The sequence below is a fragment of the Xiphophorus hellerii genome, chromosome 3, assembly GCF_003331165.1.
Source record: "Xiphophorus hellerii strain 12219 chromosome 3, Xiphophorus_hellerii-4.1, whole genome shotgun sequence".
In the NCBI taxonomy this organism is placed as follows: domain Eukaryota; kingdom Metazoa; phylum Chordata; class Actinopteri; order Cyprinodontiformes; family Poeciliidae; genus Xiphophorus; species Xiphophorus hellerii.
In genome coordinates, this window is record NC_045674.1 from 20,690,215 (window position 1) to 20,706,848 (window position 16,634).

Sequence of the window (16,634 nt, forward strand, 5' to 3'; positions counted from 1 at the left end):
TGGCGTCGTGTGAACTGCCTTCCTGTGAGCGCCTGATACGCACCAGTCTTAGGCAAAGAGTGAAAGATGCTTCATTTGAAGTGAGTCGCTGGTGAGTAAAGAAGGCAAAATAATTGGTCTGAACCAAAACAAAGGCTGTAACATCTAAATTAATTTCTCTTATGACAAATAGAATCAATATTTCTCTTTTATTCAAACTGTGATATCCAAAAATTTTAATATATGTTAGCGGGATATTTATGTTTGACTTAATCTGATCCCAGCCTTATTCTTTCAATCCTTCCAGTGATTACTTAAAATTACTTCTTAAAAATAAATGTACTTTCCTTTTTGATCGGAGTAAATCCACGATCCACTTCAAAGTACCATAATCGCATTTTAATATATCACAAATTTACTGGACTGTCTAGTTCTGTTGATAAATCATAACTAATACTATTTTACTGTACAATTCATTGAAGTGTATGGTTCTGTCCCATAAAAAGGTGAAAAAATATGTGTGTATGCAAGGCTTTGCAAAACAAGAGGCTCCATGAATCAGTAAAATAATACACTTCAGATTCAGTTACTTGCAGGTCAATTATTTTTTCTACTTACAAATATCTTTCATATCTTGTCTGGATAAATTTAATCCAATGGCTTTTCATGTCCTGTTGTCTTTACTCAGCAGTAAATCATCCCCCTAAAGAGGTTTTAAATAAATTATCATATCATTGCTTTATCCCAAAGTATTCCAGGCATTAGCGCACAGAAGCCCCATTTAGATGCTTGATATTGTTTATGGGAGTCTGTCTTTATTTATTTTTTTTACACAACATGAGCGATCGGGGAAATTATGTGGACTTCTGTGAGTCAGAATTGAATTATGTGTGAACCCTCTCCGGTGACTGTCTCTGCTCTGCATTTCCTGTGTTTCCTCAGGAGACCGGCTCCGACAAAACGAGCCTGCTGTCAGGCAGCTTTACAAGAACACGGGGCGCTGACAGAGAGTCTACAAATTGTGATTAATACTTTTTGTTCAGACTGGCTTATGCAATGAGTGGCATGTGTGGCAGGGGCCGCATGAGATGATGTCGGAGGTTACATAAGCCAGCTGTGCCTCGAAAGCGGCACACAGAGGGAGAACATGCACATGCATGAACCCCCTGTACATAGACATCATTTCACACACACGTACGCTCATTCTCCACTCAGCTACTCGGTGGATGTATTTGGAAATGCACGACGACTACTCCTCTGGCGCCTCCGGAGTCCCTCACTTACATGGGAATTCCTCTCTGAATACGACTAATCACCGTCAGGGCTCCATGTTGATTAAAACAAAGGCCTACTGAGTCGCAGATGGCACAAGTCATCAGATTGTGTTTACTCGAAAGTTGTTAGAATTGCTCCCCATCAGCAATGATTGATGGTAATAATCGGCGAAGACGTCGTTATCTCGCCTCCACCCATCTCCCCCTCAGTTGTTAAGTGTCTGTCGAAATTTGTTCCCTTCACTCATGGACCGTGTCCAATTAAAGTTTGAGTGGGGCACAGACGAGTGAGGTTGGTGAAAGAAGCGGTTTTTATCTGTCCTTGAGGAAGTCATTTCCTGCGCGCTCATCTCGTCTCCGACCCTCCGCAGATCTGTAAATTAGCCTGCCAACTGAACCCTGCTTCAGCTTTCGCCTGATTAGGAGAGCGTGCCCGCATGTGTGTGTGGTGTCTGTGTGTCTGTGTTTGTGAGAGCTTTATGGATCCACAGGTAAACAGAGAGACCACCTGGTCTGCAGAGTACCAACACATTGGGGTAGGCAGGCTCACAGACACACAACAGATGGAGGTCTGTTTTCTCTGGGAAGAGGAGCTTTATAGAGTGGGCAGCTGCCTCCTTTCCCGCATCTGTTCGAGAGCCTTTTGGCTCTTTCTGGCTCGTACTCTAAAGGCACTCTTTAAATACTTATGGACACACAGATTTAGATAGCTAGTTTAGGTGTTGGGATCCTCTCAGAGCTTAGAGGACTGTTATCAGCAGACAGAAAGCTTTTCTGTTTGGTATGACTTGGAAAAGTATTTCACACTTTGTCTCGTAACAACATCAAACTTTAATTTATTTTAATGAGACGGTATGTGATAGACTTACAAAAGATATTAATAGAAACATGGGTTTTAAATTTTTTACAAATAAAAACAAAACATGTGCAGTAGTGCTGTAGACTGCTGAGTCAAGTTTCTTTTTGTGTATCTTTCTCCCAGCTTTGCACATCTAGAGATGTTGAGTGTTTTGTTATTTGGAAATTTCTCAAACTCAATCATATTCAACAAAGTATTTGAGAACATTCTTGACTACATTTAGCTCTGAGCCATAAATGGGATATTCCTACACATGAGTGTGCTTTGATCAAAGCGATTCAGTCTAACTCTGTCTGTATGTTTGCAGCCATTGTCCTGCTGGAAAGTGAATCTCTGGGCCAGCCTTAACTCTTTTGTGGCTGAACAATTCTTTTCTAAGATTCTCAATAATTTGGCTTCATCCATTTCTTTTAAAATCTGAATAGTTTCCCTGTTCTTACTAAATAAAAACATCCCCAAATCATGATTCTGCCATTGCTATGTTTCTCTATGGGGATGATATGGTCAGGGTGATATACAGCTTCAGTTTCCTTTTGTAGTTTTTCAAGAAAAAAACAAGAAAAAAAACTCATTCTGCCACTCTTCCATTAAAATCAGACTTTTTAAAAGGTTCTCCTGTCTGATCTGTGATTCTCTGCAGCTCCTCCAGAGTAACAGTGGGACTTTTAGCTACATCTCTGATTAATGCTCTCCTTACTCAGTCAGTCAATTTAGTTGGGTGGCAGTGACGGATAGGCAATTTCTAAAGGCAACTGATTGTGCTGGATTTAATTTAAGGGTGTCAGAGTAAAGGGAACTGAACACAAATGTATGTCACAGCTGTCATATTTTCATGCGCAAATCATTTTGAATCATTTTCCGTACACTTTACAATTACTTTTTACTTGTGTTGGTTTATTACATGAAATCAATAAATCGTTAAGTGATGCTTTATGGTTTTAATAAAGTTGAAGGGTATTAATTACTTTTTCAAGAATATTTTATCTGTAATGTAGTAATCAATTGGTCTTTAAAATAAGAAAAATCTTTTCAGATCTTTAGTACATTTTTTTTTAGTTTAAGGGACTTTGCTTTTTTTTTTTTTATTGATGACTGATTCTTTGTTAAACTGCTGAGATTTCTTCCCATGAAACAACACCTGGCTTCCAAACATTAACCTTGCTACACCTTAGCCTTGTTGCCTGGCAACCGTCAGCTCTTACCTCATCATTACATCCTTATTATAGACTGGTATGGTAGGTGGTCGAGGCGTTTGTGTCTCCCAGTGAGTCTGTTGGTGAATATGTGATTTAAAAGTTTCGCTGTGAGACGGGAAATGTTGGACAGACAGCGACACAGACGGTGCAGGAAGCTGCACCAGCCGCTCCTCGCTCTGCGGTAGAGCTCTGAGCTGTTTTTCTGTTTATCTTTCTGGGACTGTGATTTGAAATCAGCTGAGACTCATTATAAACTAAAAAGGCAGACACGCACTGTTCCATGAAATGCTTTAGTTCTAAAGCAAAAAAGAAGAAAGAAAACACCCTTCAGAAGCTCTTCTCTCTGAATGTCTTTGTCAGCGTCCTTCCCTGCACTGTGGAAGGGCTGCTGGCAGATTCACGTTGTACATCCAAAGTGCTGTTTGGCTTGGACAGAAAGGAGCCACGAGGCGGCATTTCCAACTCAAACACCCGATCAGAACTGAGGCCTGTCCTGTTAGCACAGCCTGTTAGTAGGGGCACAGGAACAGAGCAGTGCTGCCAGTCGGGCTTCAGCCGTGCTGTTCTGCAGAGACGTGACCCTTTCAGCCAGATGGAATCAGTTTTAGAACATCAAACACACAAGTTTGTCTGAGCCCCAACAACACGGCTCATTCGTTCGCTCTGATTTGTCCAACTAATATTAACTGATGCTCCGCTTCTGCCAACTCTCTGTGTTTTTTTTCCTCCCCTGTTAGATGCAAGGGCCCTGCCAGGCGGGAGACCGACACCATGGACACGTTTGTGGATTCGGCCTGGTATTATTTCAGATACACAGACCCTCACAACAGGGACAGGTTTGTGCCATTTCCTCACCCCTAACAAATTCATTCATTGATAACTCATTAATTTATCATTCATCCATTAATTTGTCAATTCATCCACCCATCTATTAGTGGTTGTGTCTGAATTCATAGAACCTGATCACTCTGGAAATTTCTGCAATATAATCAGTGAACTTAAATTTTGATACAGTGAATTCTGGATTAAAAACAGAGCAATAACTTTGAAACTTAAATTGGCGGAAGTACGAAATTCTGACAGGAAACGCATTGAAGCACTTTTTGGTGAATTTGATCAATTTCATCATGTAAATTAATATGCATTGTGAACTGTCTTTCAGTTTTTTTTTCTTTAAATGTTCACACACTGCATTTACTTTTACTCACAAACTCGAGTAAAAGTTTTGCTTTCTTCCGCCAGAGATTACGGTGCTGCGGCCGTCACCTGCTGGGATGGTGGCGATACCCAGGGCTTAACAAAAGAGATTAATTTCCCATTGCCCTGACCTCGCCGTAAAGCTGCTTTGCTACAGAACGGACTGCTTTCTCTGTTGCTTTAGAGAGCTGGGCAGATTATGGCACAACAGAAAAAGCAATTACACTATTTGTGCATTTCAGTCAGCCCCGCTGAGCCTTTCACGCAGAGAGGAAGGAAGATGAAAAGAAATAAGAGATGTTCAAAGTTTGTGGAGACAGATTAAATTTTTGGGTTATGTGGCACTCTGTGTGTGGCTGAGTATTGCAGTTCGGTTTCCTTTAAGCAAGCTAAATAGTTTCACATTTTGGGAATTTCTTTTTTCATCTGGAGAGACCCTACCAGCCACAGAGGGAAGGTGAGAGTCAGAGAGGTGTGAAGGAGACAAATGACTGGTGTTAAAAAAAGACACAGTGAGATAGCAGCCTGCCTAAAAGAGCGTCATTACTGCTGATTATCACTAGAGTCAGGCCAACCACATGCAGCAGACCTGTCAAGATCCAAGGACACAGTTTGACTCAAGTGTTAGCATGTTTGCTTCTTTTTCTCTGAGAGTGAAGCCAGTTAAACAAACGATGAATCAGGCTGATTCCTGAATGTCTGTGCGTCAGAATCAGCCTGCCCTCTGCAGGACGAGCCTGGAAATGTCTGGCCAAGTTCAAGTGCAAATGCATTGCAATAAATTTATGGACTTATTATTATGTCTAGTTTCCTACCCCTCTAGTGAATAATTCAGCAACACTATTTATAAAATAAATGTTTTAGTTAAATCCAAGCATCAAATTCACTCCCCTTTCATTTTTAATGATTCTGCTGCTTGTCGAACTATTAAATTATATAAATGTTTTCCATTTAAGTTCATTGGAGATTGCGACCATTCATTTATGCAGAGCTTTCTGATTGTTTCAATCATATTGTTATCCAGATTTAAGTCCAACCTTTTGACAAATCCATTGTCACACCTGGATTCCTTTCTTCTTTTTGCCATCCTGTTATAGATTAGCTGCTCTCCTCAGGGCCGTGGTATTGTCGAATGACCCGAGTTGAGCTTCAGCTGTTGGAAAAGTGGCCTTCCATTTAACTTCTTGAATACTTTGGTATATACAGAAGAGTTCATGGTCGACATATTCACTGACAGCTGCCTATGTCCTGTCAAGGCCACACAGGTCCAAGTCATCAGCTCTTCACAGTTGAAACATTTTCCTGTGTGTTTTTTTTTTATAAACAAAGATTTCTGGTGAGGTCTAATCAATCTGAGGTTTTTCTGCTGCGGTTTTGGTTATAACTTTGCGCATTGTGCAATCTGATCCTAGTGTTATCTTACTTGATCCTCTACCTCTGGAAAGATTTACAGTTGTCATGAATTTCCATGTGTATGTTATTTCTAACTTTTCGCCGATTGATGGGTAGCAACAGTTGTTTGGCTAAAATTGTCGCTCTGCTCTGTCCTTTGCTTTTCTGTTCACAAACACCTGAGTGCTGCACTTCAGCAAACTGCCAAGCAATTTCCTTGTTTAGACCTGCTGATTTACATATGATTGGTATATTAGAGTAGTTGCGCAGGACCGCTGATTTCTCTTTTATCTCAATAGAAGAAGAGAGCTTAGATACTTTCTAAGACATAATATGTAATGTGTTGTTCTTCAGAGTTTGGGCTTACAGATGCACACAAATTTGCTGGCACCAATCAAAAAGCAATCCAAATAAAACATTAAAACCATTTGTGAAATGACTTGAAGCTGAAAAGGTTTAGTCGTCACTCGTTCTTTATTTCATATCCAAGTCGAACGAGACTCAATGGACTCACAGAGCGTTGATTTATTCTCAGCCATGATTGTGTGAAGTTTGGAGACTTAATGCTCAAATAAAGCTTTCTCTGTTCCAAGAATCAGCAACTCAGCCCCTAAACTAAACTGAGAAAACTTCAATAAACTCGATGTTTACTTTATAAACATTGAGCTGATCTAACTTGTCTGAAGAATACAATTTCTTCTCATCAAACCAATAGATATTCTTCCCTAAACATTATGGCTTGTTAGCATCCATTGTGTTTATTTCCTGTGGCTTTTTTGTGTCTTTTGATAATACAGTAGTGGAGCTCTCTTGGGTCTTCATCTACGAAGACTGCTGTGTTTTGTAATGGGACGGATGTTGCGATCGGAAAGTGATGTGCCTTGACCTTGGAGTTCAGCTCAAGTGTATTGGGTCCTTGAATTTCTCCTTGCCAATCTGTCTGATCAACCGGGAGTTGCATTTCCTCTCGAGTAAACATCCTGGGAGGTTGGCTACAGTCCCAAGCTGTGTTCACAGGAACATGAAGCTTCTTAGAGGTCCTGGGGAGGTTTTGCAGCCTTAAACCTAAACATGTCTCTCAGCTCCTCAGATAGCTTTCCACTTTGCTTTCTCTGGGTTTGATGGACACAACAATCCAAAACAACCCAGCAGCATGGTTTTTGTTCTTTTTCAATAGCCCTAATGGCTGGTGAACAGTTTGAAGGCACCCAACACTAACTCTAAATAGGATTAAAACATGACCTTGATACAATGATTAATAGTGTCTCTATGGTTGCCAGCTGATCTATTTGTTCTGTTTTAACATCTTCTTTGTAGAAGAAACAAGAAATAATTTCTTTTTGCAATTTAATTTCTTTAAGTGATGAATGATTACATTAAACAGTTGTTTTTAACTGAATCACTTATTAGAACAAATGAATCATTGTTTTCATAGACTGGGAGAGTAACAAACAAAGTTGTCTGCAAGTTTTTTTTAGGAACATATGACTGATCATAAGGACATTATTTCAGGATCCTATATATTAATTCAGCTTTGTTACTAAAGAATAAATGCACCTTCTTTCTGCAGACCTTTTGAGCGTCAGCTAGCCGACCACTGGCTTCCAGTGGACGTATACGTTGGCGGGAAGGAGCACGCCGTTATGCACCTGTATTACGCCCGCTTCCTCTGCCATTTCTGCAAGGATCAAGGCCTTGTGACTCACAGGTGGACTGCATTTGCATATCTTCTCCTGGCATGCATGTACATTTAATATGCACATCAGCTTATGAACTTTCTGCTCTGCAGGGAGCCGTTTTCAAAACTTTTGGTTCAAGGTCTGATCAAAGGTCAGACATTTAAACTGGCAGGCAGCGGTCAGTATTTGAAGAAAGAGGAAATCGAGTTCACAGGTACGCTGTACCTCGGTCTGCTGAGTGTTTGTTAATGTGACACTTTTTAATAGATGGGTGAAAAGAGCTTCTGTTCATGGAGTTCAGGAAATAAAACAAAGAGGTCTTTTTTTCTTTTTTTTTACTCTTTTAGGTTTTCTACATGTTTTTAATAGTAAGCTCTTTTTGTTTAATTGTACTTTCCTGTACTTATTTCCAACTTAATGACATTGTAACCTGATTACAAAACTAACAATATAAGTTACTAAGCTTAAAATATTACATAAATAATTTCACTCAATGATATTCAGTCTGCAGCTTAGAAATTGAATAACCAGAAATCCCTTATCTGATCATACAATAATTGGCATATATGTTCATGTTTCTTAACCTGATCACATTTTGTCACATTACAAAACAAATTCCACTTTCTTGTGAGATATTATCAGTATATTGTTGCTGCTTTGTTAGTTCTCAAACAAACCCGTAGGCCTTCATAGAACTGCAACTGGATTTTATTTAGAGGTATCGAAGATTAGGGGCTTAATACAATATGTTTTTGGTTTTTTGTTCTTTTTTAGATTTGAAAACTGTATGTACTTTGCTTGTCAGACACGTAAAACCACATAAAAGTTTATAGTTGCAACATGACAAAATCTAAAATCATTTAAGGGGTCTGAACGCTTTTTCAAAGCATTGTAGTTTTCTTTTATCCAATATTGCTAAACATGGCATGAGCAAACAATAGATATAAATCCATGACATCTTATGTATTCACGTAATGAGATTAATGTTGTTGCTCTTAAAAATGAGATTCCTGTAATGGCAAGTCTTATGATCCAGGGAAGGGGCCGGTGGCTCTGAGCGGTGGCGGAGTCGAGGTGACCTTCGAGAAGATGAGCAAGTCAAAACACAACGGGCTGGACCCTCAGGAGGTGGTGCAGCAGTACGGTGTGGACACCGTCCGTCTCTACATCCTTTACGCTGCTCCTCCCGAGCAAGATATCCTCTGGAACGTCAAGAGTGAGTCTGGCTGCTACTGCAAAATGACACGGATAAATTAAGTCATCAATAAATTTAAATTAGGAGTCAGGTTATTACATAGTGATTTTGTGAAAGTATTTTTTTAAAGAAAGTGTCTTTTTTGACAACATAATTGTCAGAATTTCAAGTTTTTTCTTTACCATGAAGTGTCAGAATATTCTTTCTGTCCTCTTGTTTGTGTTCCAGCTGATGCACTTGCAGGGGTTCTGCGTTGGCAGTCTCGACTTTGGCAGCTTGTGACAAAGCTAAGAGGAGCTCGACAACTCGGTGATGTCCCGAACCCCTCGCTGCTGAAAAAGAAAGAGCTTGGAGAGGTCAAGAAGATCTGGGGAAACAAGAACTATGCAGTTCAAGAGGTGGGTGTTTTTTTAGTGTTGGCTAGCTAATTTTGTTAATAATGTTGGCTTAAAGTTTTCCTGTGTTTTAAAAATGAACTTTTAATCACGTCATTAAAAAGTGAGATTAAAGGAGTTTTTACCAGCAGGGGGCAGGAATGAGCTCTTATTTGAATTCCCAGATTTTTTTTTTTTTACCGAAAGTTATTTATTAAGATATTCTGTGACATTTAAACTTCAAATTATCTTTTAAAAAGTCTTCAATTGCCAGAGCATCTCAACATTTAAGGAATAAATAGAAAATGATATTAGGAGATTTTGTGAAATGCCAAGCAATGCATCAAAGCATCGTTTTTGGGTTTTTTTGCAAACAAATATACAACCATTCTAAGGTCAAAAGTGTATTTTTTTAAGTTGTATTTAGTGTAGGATATTCTAGTCCATATTTGCTGGTCTGAGGGATATAACTATTGAAGCAGACGTGACTCAAGTTAGTCCAACTGCTTGAAAAGTAGTGAAAGAACCTTATACTACATTACTAAAATGTAAGGAGATTTCACATAATTGTTTTGTGGAATTGGAGGTAAATGCAGAAAGGTGCTTTTTTCTGTTTTTGCTTTTGTGTCACATTTAAATAGATCATCAAACTGATTTTAATGTCAGACAATGATGACCTCAGTGATAAAAATTATTTGTTTTATATGACTATTTCATCATTGCAAGGAAACAAACATGGTTTAATCATGATTACTGCAGTTTTTGAACCGAATAGTTCATTTTGTTATGAGACAGTCCCACGGCTGATGATTGCCTAGCAAATCCCTGAAATAGGACCTTTTCTGACAACATGAGGTAGGCTTGTAAAAACTTTGTGAAAATCTATTCTGGAGATCCTGGAGGAAGAAGTTTTGCATGACATTTGGCATAGAAAGTGTAAGCATAGACAGGCTGTTGTTTCTCAGTTACAAAGTATATACATGATCATAACTTCAGTAATACATTACTCATCACACGTTTCCCGGTCATGTTGATGAATCTGTCGCAACCTGAAACCCCTAGAGTAAAGAGCAACAGCAGAAGAGGACGGAAATTGATTTTAAATCCACTGTGTCTCCTTTCACACTTTATAAATAGCTCCCCCTCGGCTGCCAGGTTGGATCCCCCTCCCTCTGCATGTCGGATTCAGAGCTTTTAAAGGACCTCAGGTTGTTTGCTAAAAGGCCTTAAAGCTGAGGCCGTCCTTTGATGCGTCTCACAGAAAAGCCACACTGATCAAGCTTCTTCTCAGGGGTTTCCAAAACGGGTTCTTCTCCCCAGAATGGGAACACTGAGCCTAAAGTTCTTTCATCCATGTTACACATCCTGTGTCTAATAATAACATGCAAAATGCCAATTTTATTGGTCTAATCAGCTTATTGTGTTCATATTTTCAGGTGACAGCTCACTTCACTAAAGACTTTCTGTTCAACGCAGCCCTCTCTCGTCTAATGGGCCTTACCAACACGTTGAGTGTGAGCGTGTCCTTCATTATCTTCAACAAATCTGTCTCGCTTACCTGTTTAAAACATGCTACGTATCTCACATTTTAACATGTTTTTCTGGGTAATTAGAGTGCAACAGTTCGAGTCCTACAGCACAGTGTGGAGTTTGAGGAAGCTCTGGCTGCCCTTGTTATAATGACGGCACCCATGGCTCCTCACTTGGCCTCTGAGCTTTGGGCAGGTGAGTGACGTTATTTCTGCTAATTATGGCTCAACAGTTTACACACTTGTGGTGGAGTGTGCATTTCAAGAGAGTGATTTATATATCAGCTATTATGCCATTTCCAGAAAAACAGAGTGCCTATTTTTATTTGACATGTCCATGAGGTCCTTCTGAATTTAAAACATATTTCTATAATTAAAATCCCAAAGGGGCTCACTTTAATACAGACGACATTTTAAGATAGCATTGGTTAGGGAAGCTCATAGTAAAATTAGGTTATTTTGCATAATGTCAGAGGAAGTAACATCTGACAAACACATCTAGCATAGTAATACCTATTCTTATAGCCAGTTTAACACTATCACAGTGCCATTCACAGTTATTGGCATATTCAGTGAAAGATGTGCAAAAACCTTAATATAGATTCATATTGTATTACAGAAGCTTAATCTCACACTAACAATTGTAAAAAATAGTCAGCCTTGCAATTTTAGGTCCCCATCCCATTTATTTTGTTCTGTGTAGTTCTGTTATTCTGGAGGAAAAGGCCCACAGCATCACAGATCCTCCTCTATAATTGGCTGTGCTTTCCATATATTTGTCCTATTTGTTTGCTGTTCTGTAACAGAGGTCTTTGGAAATTTGTTTACCTTCCCCATCATCCTCTTCACTGGAGGTGTTCTGTAGGATCTCGTCCAGCTATGTGGATAGTGGACATTAGAAATGGGTCCAAGTTTAAAACCCAGAGAAACCAGAAGTTAGAAGTTAGCAATTAGAAGTTTTGAGAACCTTGACTACTTAAAAAAAAATAAAAATAGAATAAATCAAGAATTGAAGAAAAGTGTAGTCACACTTAATTGTTGTGGAAGAGCAATATTTATGTCATGTGTAATTTTCTTAATTCATTTTCTTATTGAGGGATTGTTTTTCTCACTGAATAGCTGCATTTAAGTTAAAGGTTGGATTGTTCTAACTATGGAGATCACACTACAGCAATCATTTCACAAATTTTTACACCTCTTTACCAGCGGTGCCAAGAGATGTGTCCATGTCTGTTCAGTACATTTTAACTGGAATCATTTACCTCTCTGTTTAGCAGTAGGTTCAGTTTGACTTTTTGTGGTGAGCGAACAATAGAGAGGAAAATCTAGTGTTACCTTTTGTGCCTCGTGTGGAAACTTGGCCGGGTAGCCTTTATTGTTGTTGACACACGTACGTACATAAGCTTTCAACACACTGGAAAAGCACACCGGTCCAGCTGATGGGCAGAGTCTGGAAAACCTGGCAGATTATGGCTGGAAGGAAGGAGTGTGTGTGTTCAGTTTTGTTTGTGTTCACGTATTTCAGTTCCTAAAACAGTTCATAAACAGGACAGAACAACACGACCTCTGCTGCACTCAGCTGTGCTGGGCCTTTCACTCTGGGTGGCTTGTGTGATTTTACACACATGCACACACACACACCATTCAGGATGGAGGAAGCACACATCCTTCCTCTGAGTGTGTGCATCATTCTTGCAGAGTGATGCACTGGTTTAACTGGGAGTCAGGAACACGGGTTGCAACGTTTAGCTGTTTTTCAGCCTTTTTATGTCGTCATGTTGTATTTTCCCCCAAACTGTAGTTAAGACATATTTAACAGCTGCTTGCCAGCACCTCAGCATTTCTATATTTAGTATGAATGCCCTCCTGTGTTCTCTCCTCCCCAGGTCTTTGCAAAGTGACAAACCCCCAGAGTCCCATGCTGCTGCAGGGAGGCGACGTCTTGCAGCAGCCCTGGCCAAACGTGGACCCCGAGTATCTGGAGGCCCCTGAATTTGTGGAGCTGTCTGTGCTGGTAGGATCAGAGACAAACTCACTGATGCGCTGATGATTTATTAGCAACTGGAACATTTAATAAAAGCGACAAACTTTGTCTGAGTGATACTTAGAAAAATTCCTGAAAGGATTTTAATTGTGCCTGCCACTTGTTGCATACTGCGGTTTAAATCCGTAATGTTTTCCTCATGTCTGGTTTAGACTAATGTTTATCAGCTTTGGTCTAGACACTCTCAAGAAATCTGAACCATACATTGATAATAATTTAATTATCACAACATGAAAAATCCAGTTTGATGAGTCTTTATTCATTTTTATTTTGAAAGTTCAGCATTATCTGTTTTATATTACTGGTTTGTGTCAATTACTTCATAATTGACATAAGCTATGAAATAGTGACCTTCTGTTAAGAATAATTATGTTCAAGCCTTATTTTGAAAAGCCAACATTATGCCATTTCCCTGATGGTTTAGTTCCTCTAATAATGTGGAACAAACAGTTGCAGTAACTTATAAAATATTGAGACTTTAATTTGTGTATAACACATTTTTTTATTTTTCTTAAAATGATGGTATTGTCCCATTTTCCTGACATTAAAAAGTGTTAGGAAAATAACTGAGTTTTTTATTTTGAAAAGGAAATATTGTGCATTTATTATTACCTGCTTATTACATCTAGTAATGTGCCACTATGTTTCAGTTACCTAATCCCTGAAATAATGGTGATTTTATTTTGAAAGGTATCAGTGAACTACTTTTTAAAAGTCCATCTTATAAACAAATTTCATATTATAAGCTTGAGTCTCTAATTTTGAAACACATCTGTTATTTTGGACCTCCAAATGAACTTCACAGTCCATTAGCCTAGGTTTGTTAGCGACGCCGATGCTGACAAACCTCTTTTAATAGTCCAATTTACAAATTGGATACATATCATCTGTTTGATGTATTTTGGCAACATAAACACTAAATTGCTCTAATTAATTGCCATTACAGGAACCAATTAAATAAATAAAGAGGTCAAGCAAACTCTTTAAGTTTATTTTTGGAGTAATTTCCATTCTAAATATAGTTTTTTCTTGAACACCAAAAACCTTAGTCATTTTCCACTCAAACTCTCCAACATGTCAGCTCATGATTACATTCAAACTCTGTAATTTTCAACAAAGACTATAATTAGCCTTAGTGTGCACATGACTACATTAATGCAAATACCTGTGCATGCCAGTTTATGTGCCAGCAGGGCAGTTTAAACTAAACAGGCGTGTTGGTAATAATTGGGTCTGCAACAGAATTGCGATGTTATTCCTCACTGGTATTTCTTCTTTGAAGTTCTTTCTTTTTTTTTTTGGTTTGACTGTGAACTCAAAAATAGTAAAAGTCTTTGTGTATGTGTGTGGGTGTGTGGCTTAGTTACTACTCATGTTGTGGAGACCTAAATCTGTCACATCACAAGGGTGTGTCTTCCTTATGAGGCTTAAAAAGGATGTCCACAACGTGGTGTAAATTTTTCAGTTTTAAAGCTTCGAGCATGTTTCTGGTTAGATTCAATGAAGGTTTAAGTTTAGAGTCCTTTAGGAAAAGGCACAGTAGCAGGTAATGCAATGCGATTCAGAATGAATAGACAAGTTGGTCCAGGAAATGAAAATAAACTGTTGTTTCGCCTTGTGAAGGAATATTTGTGTGTGTCATATGTGCAGATTTGAAGCCTTTATTATCAGTCAGAACTCTGTAGGAGTAATTCAACCAGTACACTTCCATGGAAAAATAAAATAAAATGAGCCCTTTTGATTTTTTGAAGGTCTGCAAAAGTTATTTTCATTCTGGCTGCCTTTTCACTTCTTTTTTTTTATCCAGTTCTTGCACCCAGCTATGGCAGCATGTTGTCAGTGTGAAAACAAAAGAAATTATTTTAGGTCCTAAATGTAACTATTTGTAGACACTAAATTATATCTAAAAATAACGTATTTTGGAAACAGAAGAGAAAAGTTGCAAAGACCTTACACAGGAATTTAGAGATGTATCAATATTAAGTTGCCTTTTATTTCAAGCTTCCAGCTAAAAGCTCTTTGGCAATAAAAATTTTTTTCAAGATTGAATTTTTTATGGGTCAGAGTTGAGTGGATAAAGAAACAAACAGATAAAAAAAACCACATTCCTCTAAAAAAGGCTTGGTTTTGAAGAGAAAGTGGGACTATCAGCCAGTGTTTGCAGATTTTGTAGAAAGCATGGAAAACAATTGCAGAAATCTGCTTTACAAGATTACAAGAAAGTTCTGTTGCAGAGTTCTTTAGTTTGCATTTTTGTATATCATTAAATATAATGTCATTTGTGATGGTACTTATGCTCATACATTGCCTGGTTCTGAAACCTTTTTTGGCCAAAGAGTGTGAGACTCTGGAGCCACAGGTTGAAGACTCTTAGTCTGAACAATGTATACTGATTTTTCTGTCTTGTTGTCTTTTTAGCTTAAGCTATTAGCTACCAATAACCATCACTGGTAGCAGAGGAAAATAATATTCTGCTGTTTTTAATTTCTAAAGAGTATAAAATCAATCTAGAGACAGATGATATTTGATTATGGCTTATCAGATAGGTAGCCTGCGCTCTGCATTGATTTTAATCCTAAAACTGAGATTTTACTTTCTTTATTTCCCTGAGTTGGTCTGACAGAAGTGAACATCTCCCGATATTCCCCCTTTTCGAATACTTGGAGCAAGCGCACATGTTTGAACTCCCAGACATCGAGGATAATGAGGCTGGTTTTCCCTTGGACTCAACTGTCTGTTGTGGGATTCCTCGCGCCCTCTTTCTTCTAATCATGCACTTGGGCTTGTCCCAAATATGTGGGACAAACCCAAGGGAGAATAGAGTCCGTGGCTGAGCTGAGGGGCCTCAGAAACATACATGCATCCACACACCATTAATTTGTAAGCACTTCCAGAGACGTGATCACATTCACCATGTGCACGCTTGCACTTGCCTCTGAGCACACATGACCGAGTGGCCTTCCCATACCTACCACTAACTATGTGTTTGAAAGAGCGTGCTGCATATGCAGACGTAGAAATGGAGTGTGTTATTTTAGAGGGTGTTTTTTTTTTTCCATGAAAGAGTTTAGGTACAGATCCATCGGGACGAATGTTTGCCAGATGATGAAAACCTTTCAGAGGAAGAACTGGAACATTCTCTCGTCTCTTACCTTCTGTTTCCTGCCCTCAGATAAACAACAAGCCCTGTGGCACGGTGACGATCCCTCTGCAGGTGTCCAAAGATCCCAGCCGGGTCCAGCAGCTGGTGATGGAGAGCCCCATCGGACAGAAGTGTCTGAGTGAGCGTGACATCAAGAAAGCCATCCTCTCTCCCAGGACTCCCCTCATCAACTTCCTGGTTAATGAATGATGTATGGATGTTTACCAGATTGTGTGCAGCACCTGGTGGGCGGTGGCTTCCTCCTGTACACACAGACAGACAAGTAATGTTGATATTTTGATATCGTATGAGAGAGAAGGTATGTTGGTCTGTTAAAATATCAATGTAAATATCCTCCAAGAATATTTTATTTATATTTTGCAGTTTTTAATAAAACATTCAACAAGCAGAGTGTGGGTAATCTTTGCAAACCTGACCAGGATAGGTTCGGAAGCCTTCAGTTTTATTCAACCTGTTGATAAATTATGAACCCAAGTGTCGAGGTCGGACGTCCTTCACACTCTCATCAAAGGTATAACCTCTTCTGTGCCACCAATTCACACCTCCCTGTTTGGACTCCTTCTCAGCCAAGTTTAGATATCCCTTATCAGTGCTGAAAAGCTATTCTGAGCAACACAGAGTGCACATCCAGAGACTGACATTTTTGTACATCCTCCTTTGCAAAATAGCTTAAAGACAGTCAGACGGATTGTAAGATGTCTGTGAACATTTATTTTCAAGCTTTCCCAGAGATTCTCAATTGGGTTTGGGTCT

The 16,634-nt window shown here is 39.0% G+C and overlaps 1 protein-coding gene across 2 annotated transcripts in view; it reads left to right on the forward strand.

The window, feature by feature from the left end:
• Positions 1–16,269, forward strand: part of lars2 (leucyl-tRNA synthetase 2, mitochondrial) — a 37,512-nt gene extending 21,243 nt beyond the window's left edge. For both annotated transcript variants that reach the window (XM_032559327.1, XM_032559328.1), the window contains exons 13-21: positions 4,046–4,144; positions 7,468–7,605; positions 7,687–7,790; positions 8,613–8,792; positions 9,000–9,169; positions 10,582–10,659; positions 10,759–10,870; positions 12,561–12,688; positions 15,891–16,269. In XM_032559327.1, the coding sequence (XP_032415218.1) occupies positions 4,046–4,144; positions 7,468–7,605; positions 7,687–7,790; positions 8,613–8,792; positions 9,000–9,169; positions 10,582–10,659; positions 10,759–10,870; positions 12,561–12,688; positions 15,891–16,070 (1,189 nt within the window). In that variant the 3' untranslated portion in view covers positions 16,071–16,269. The remainder of the gene's footprint in view (positions 1–4,045; positions 4,145–7,467; positions 7,606–7,686; positions 7,791–8,612; positions 8,793–8,999; positions 9,170–10,581; positions 10,660–10,758; positions 10,871–12,560; positions 12,689–15,890) is intronic.
• Positions 16,270–16,634: the final 365 nt, after the last annotated feature.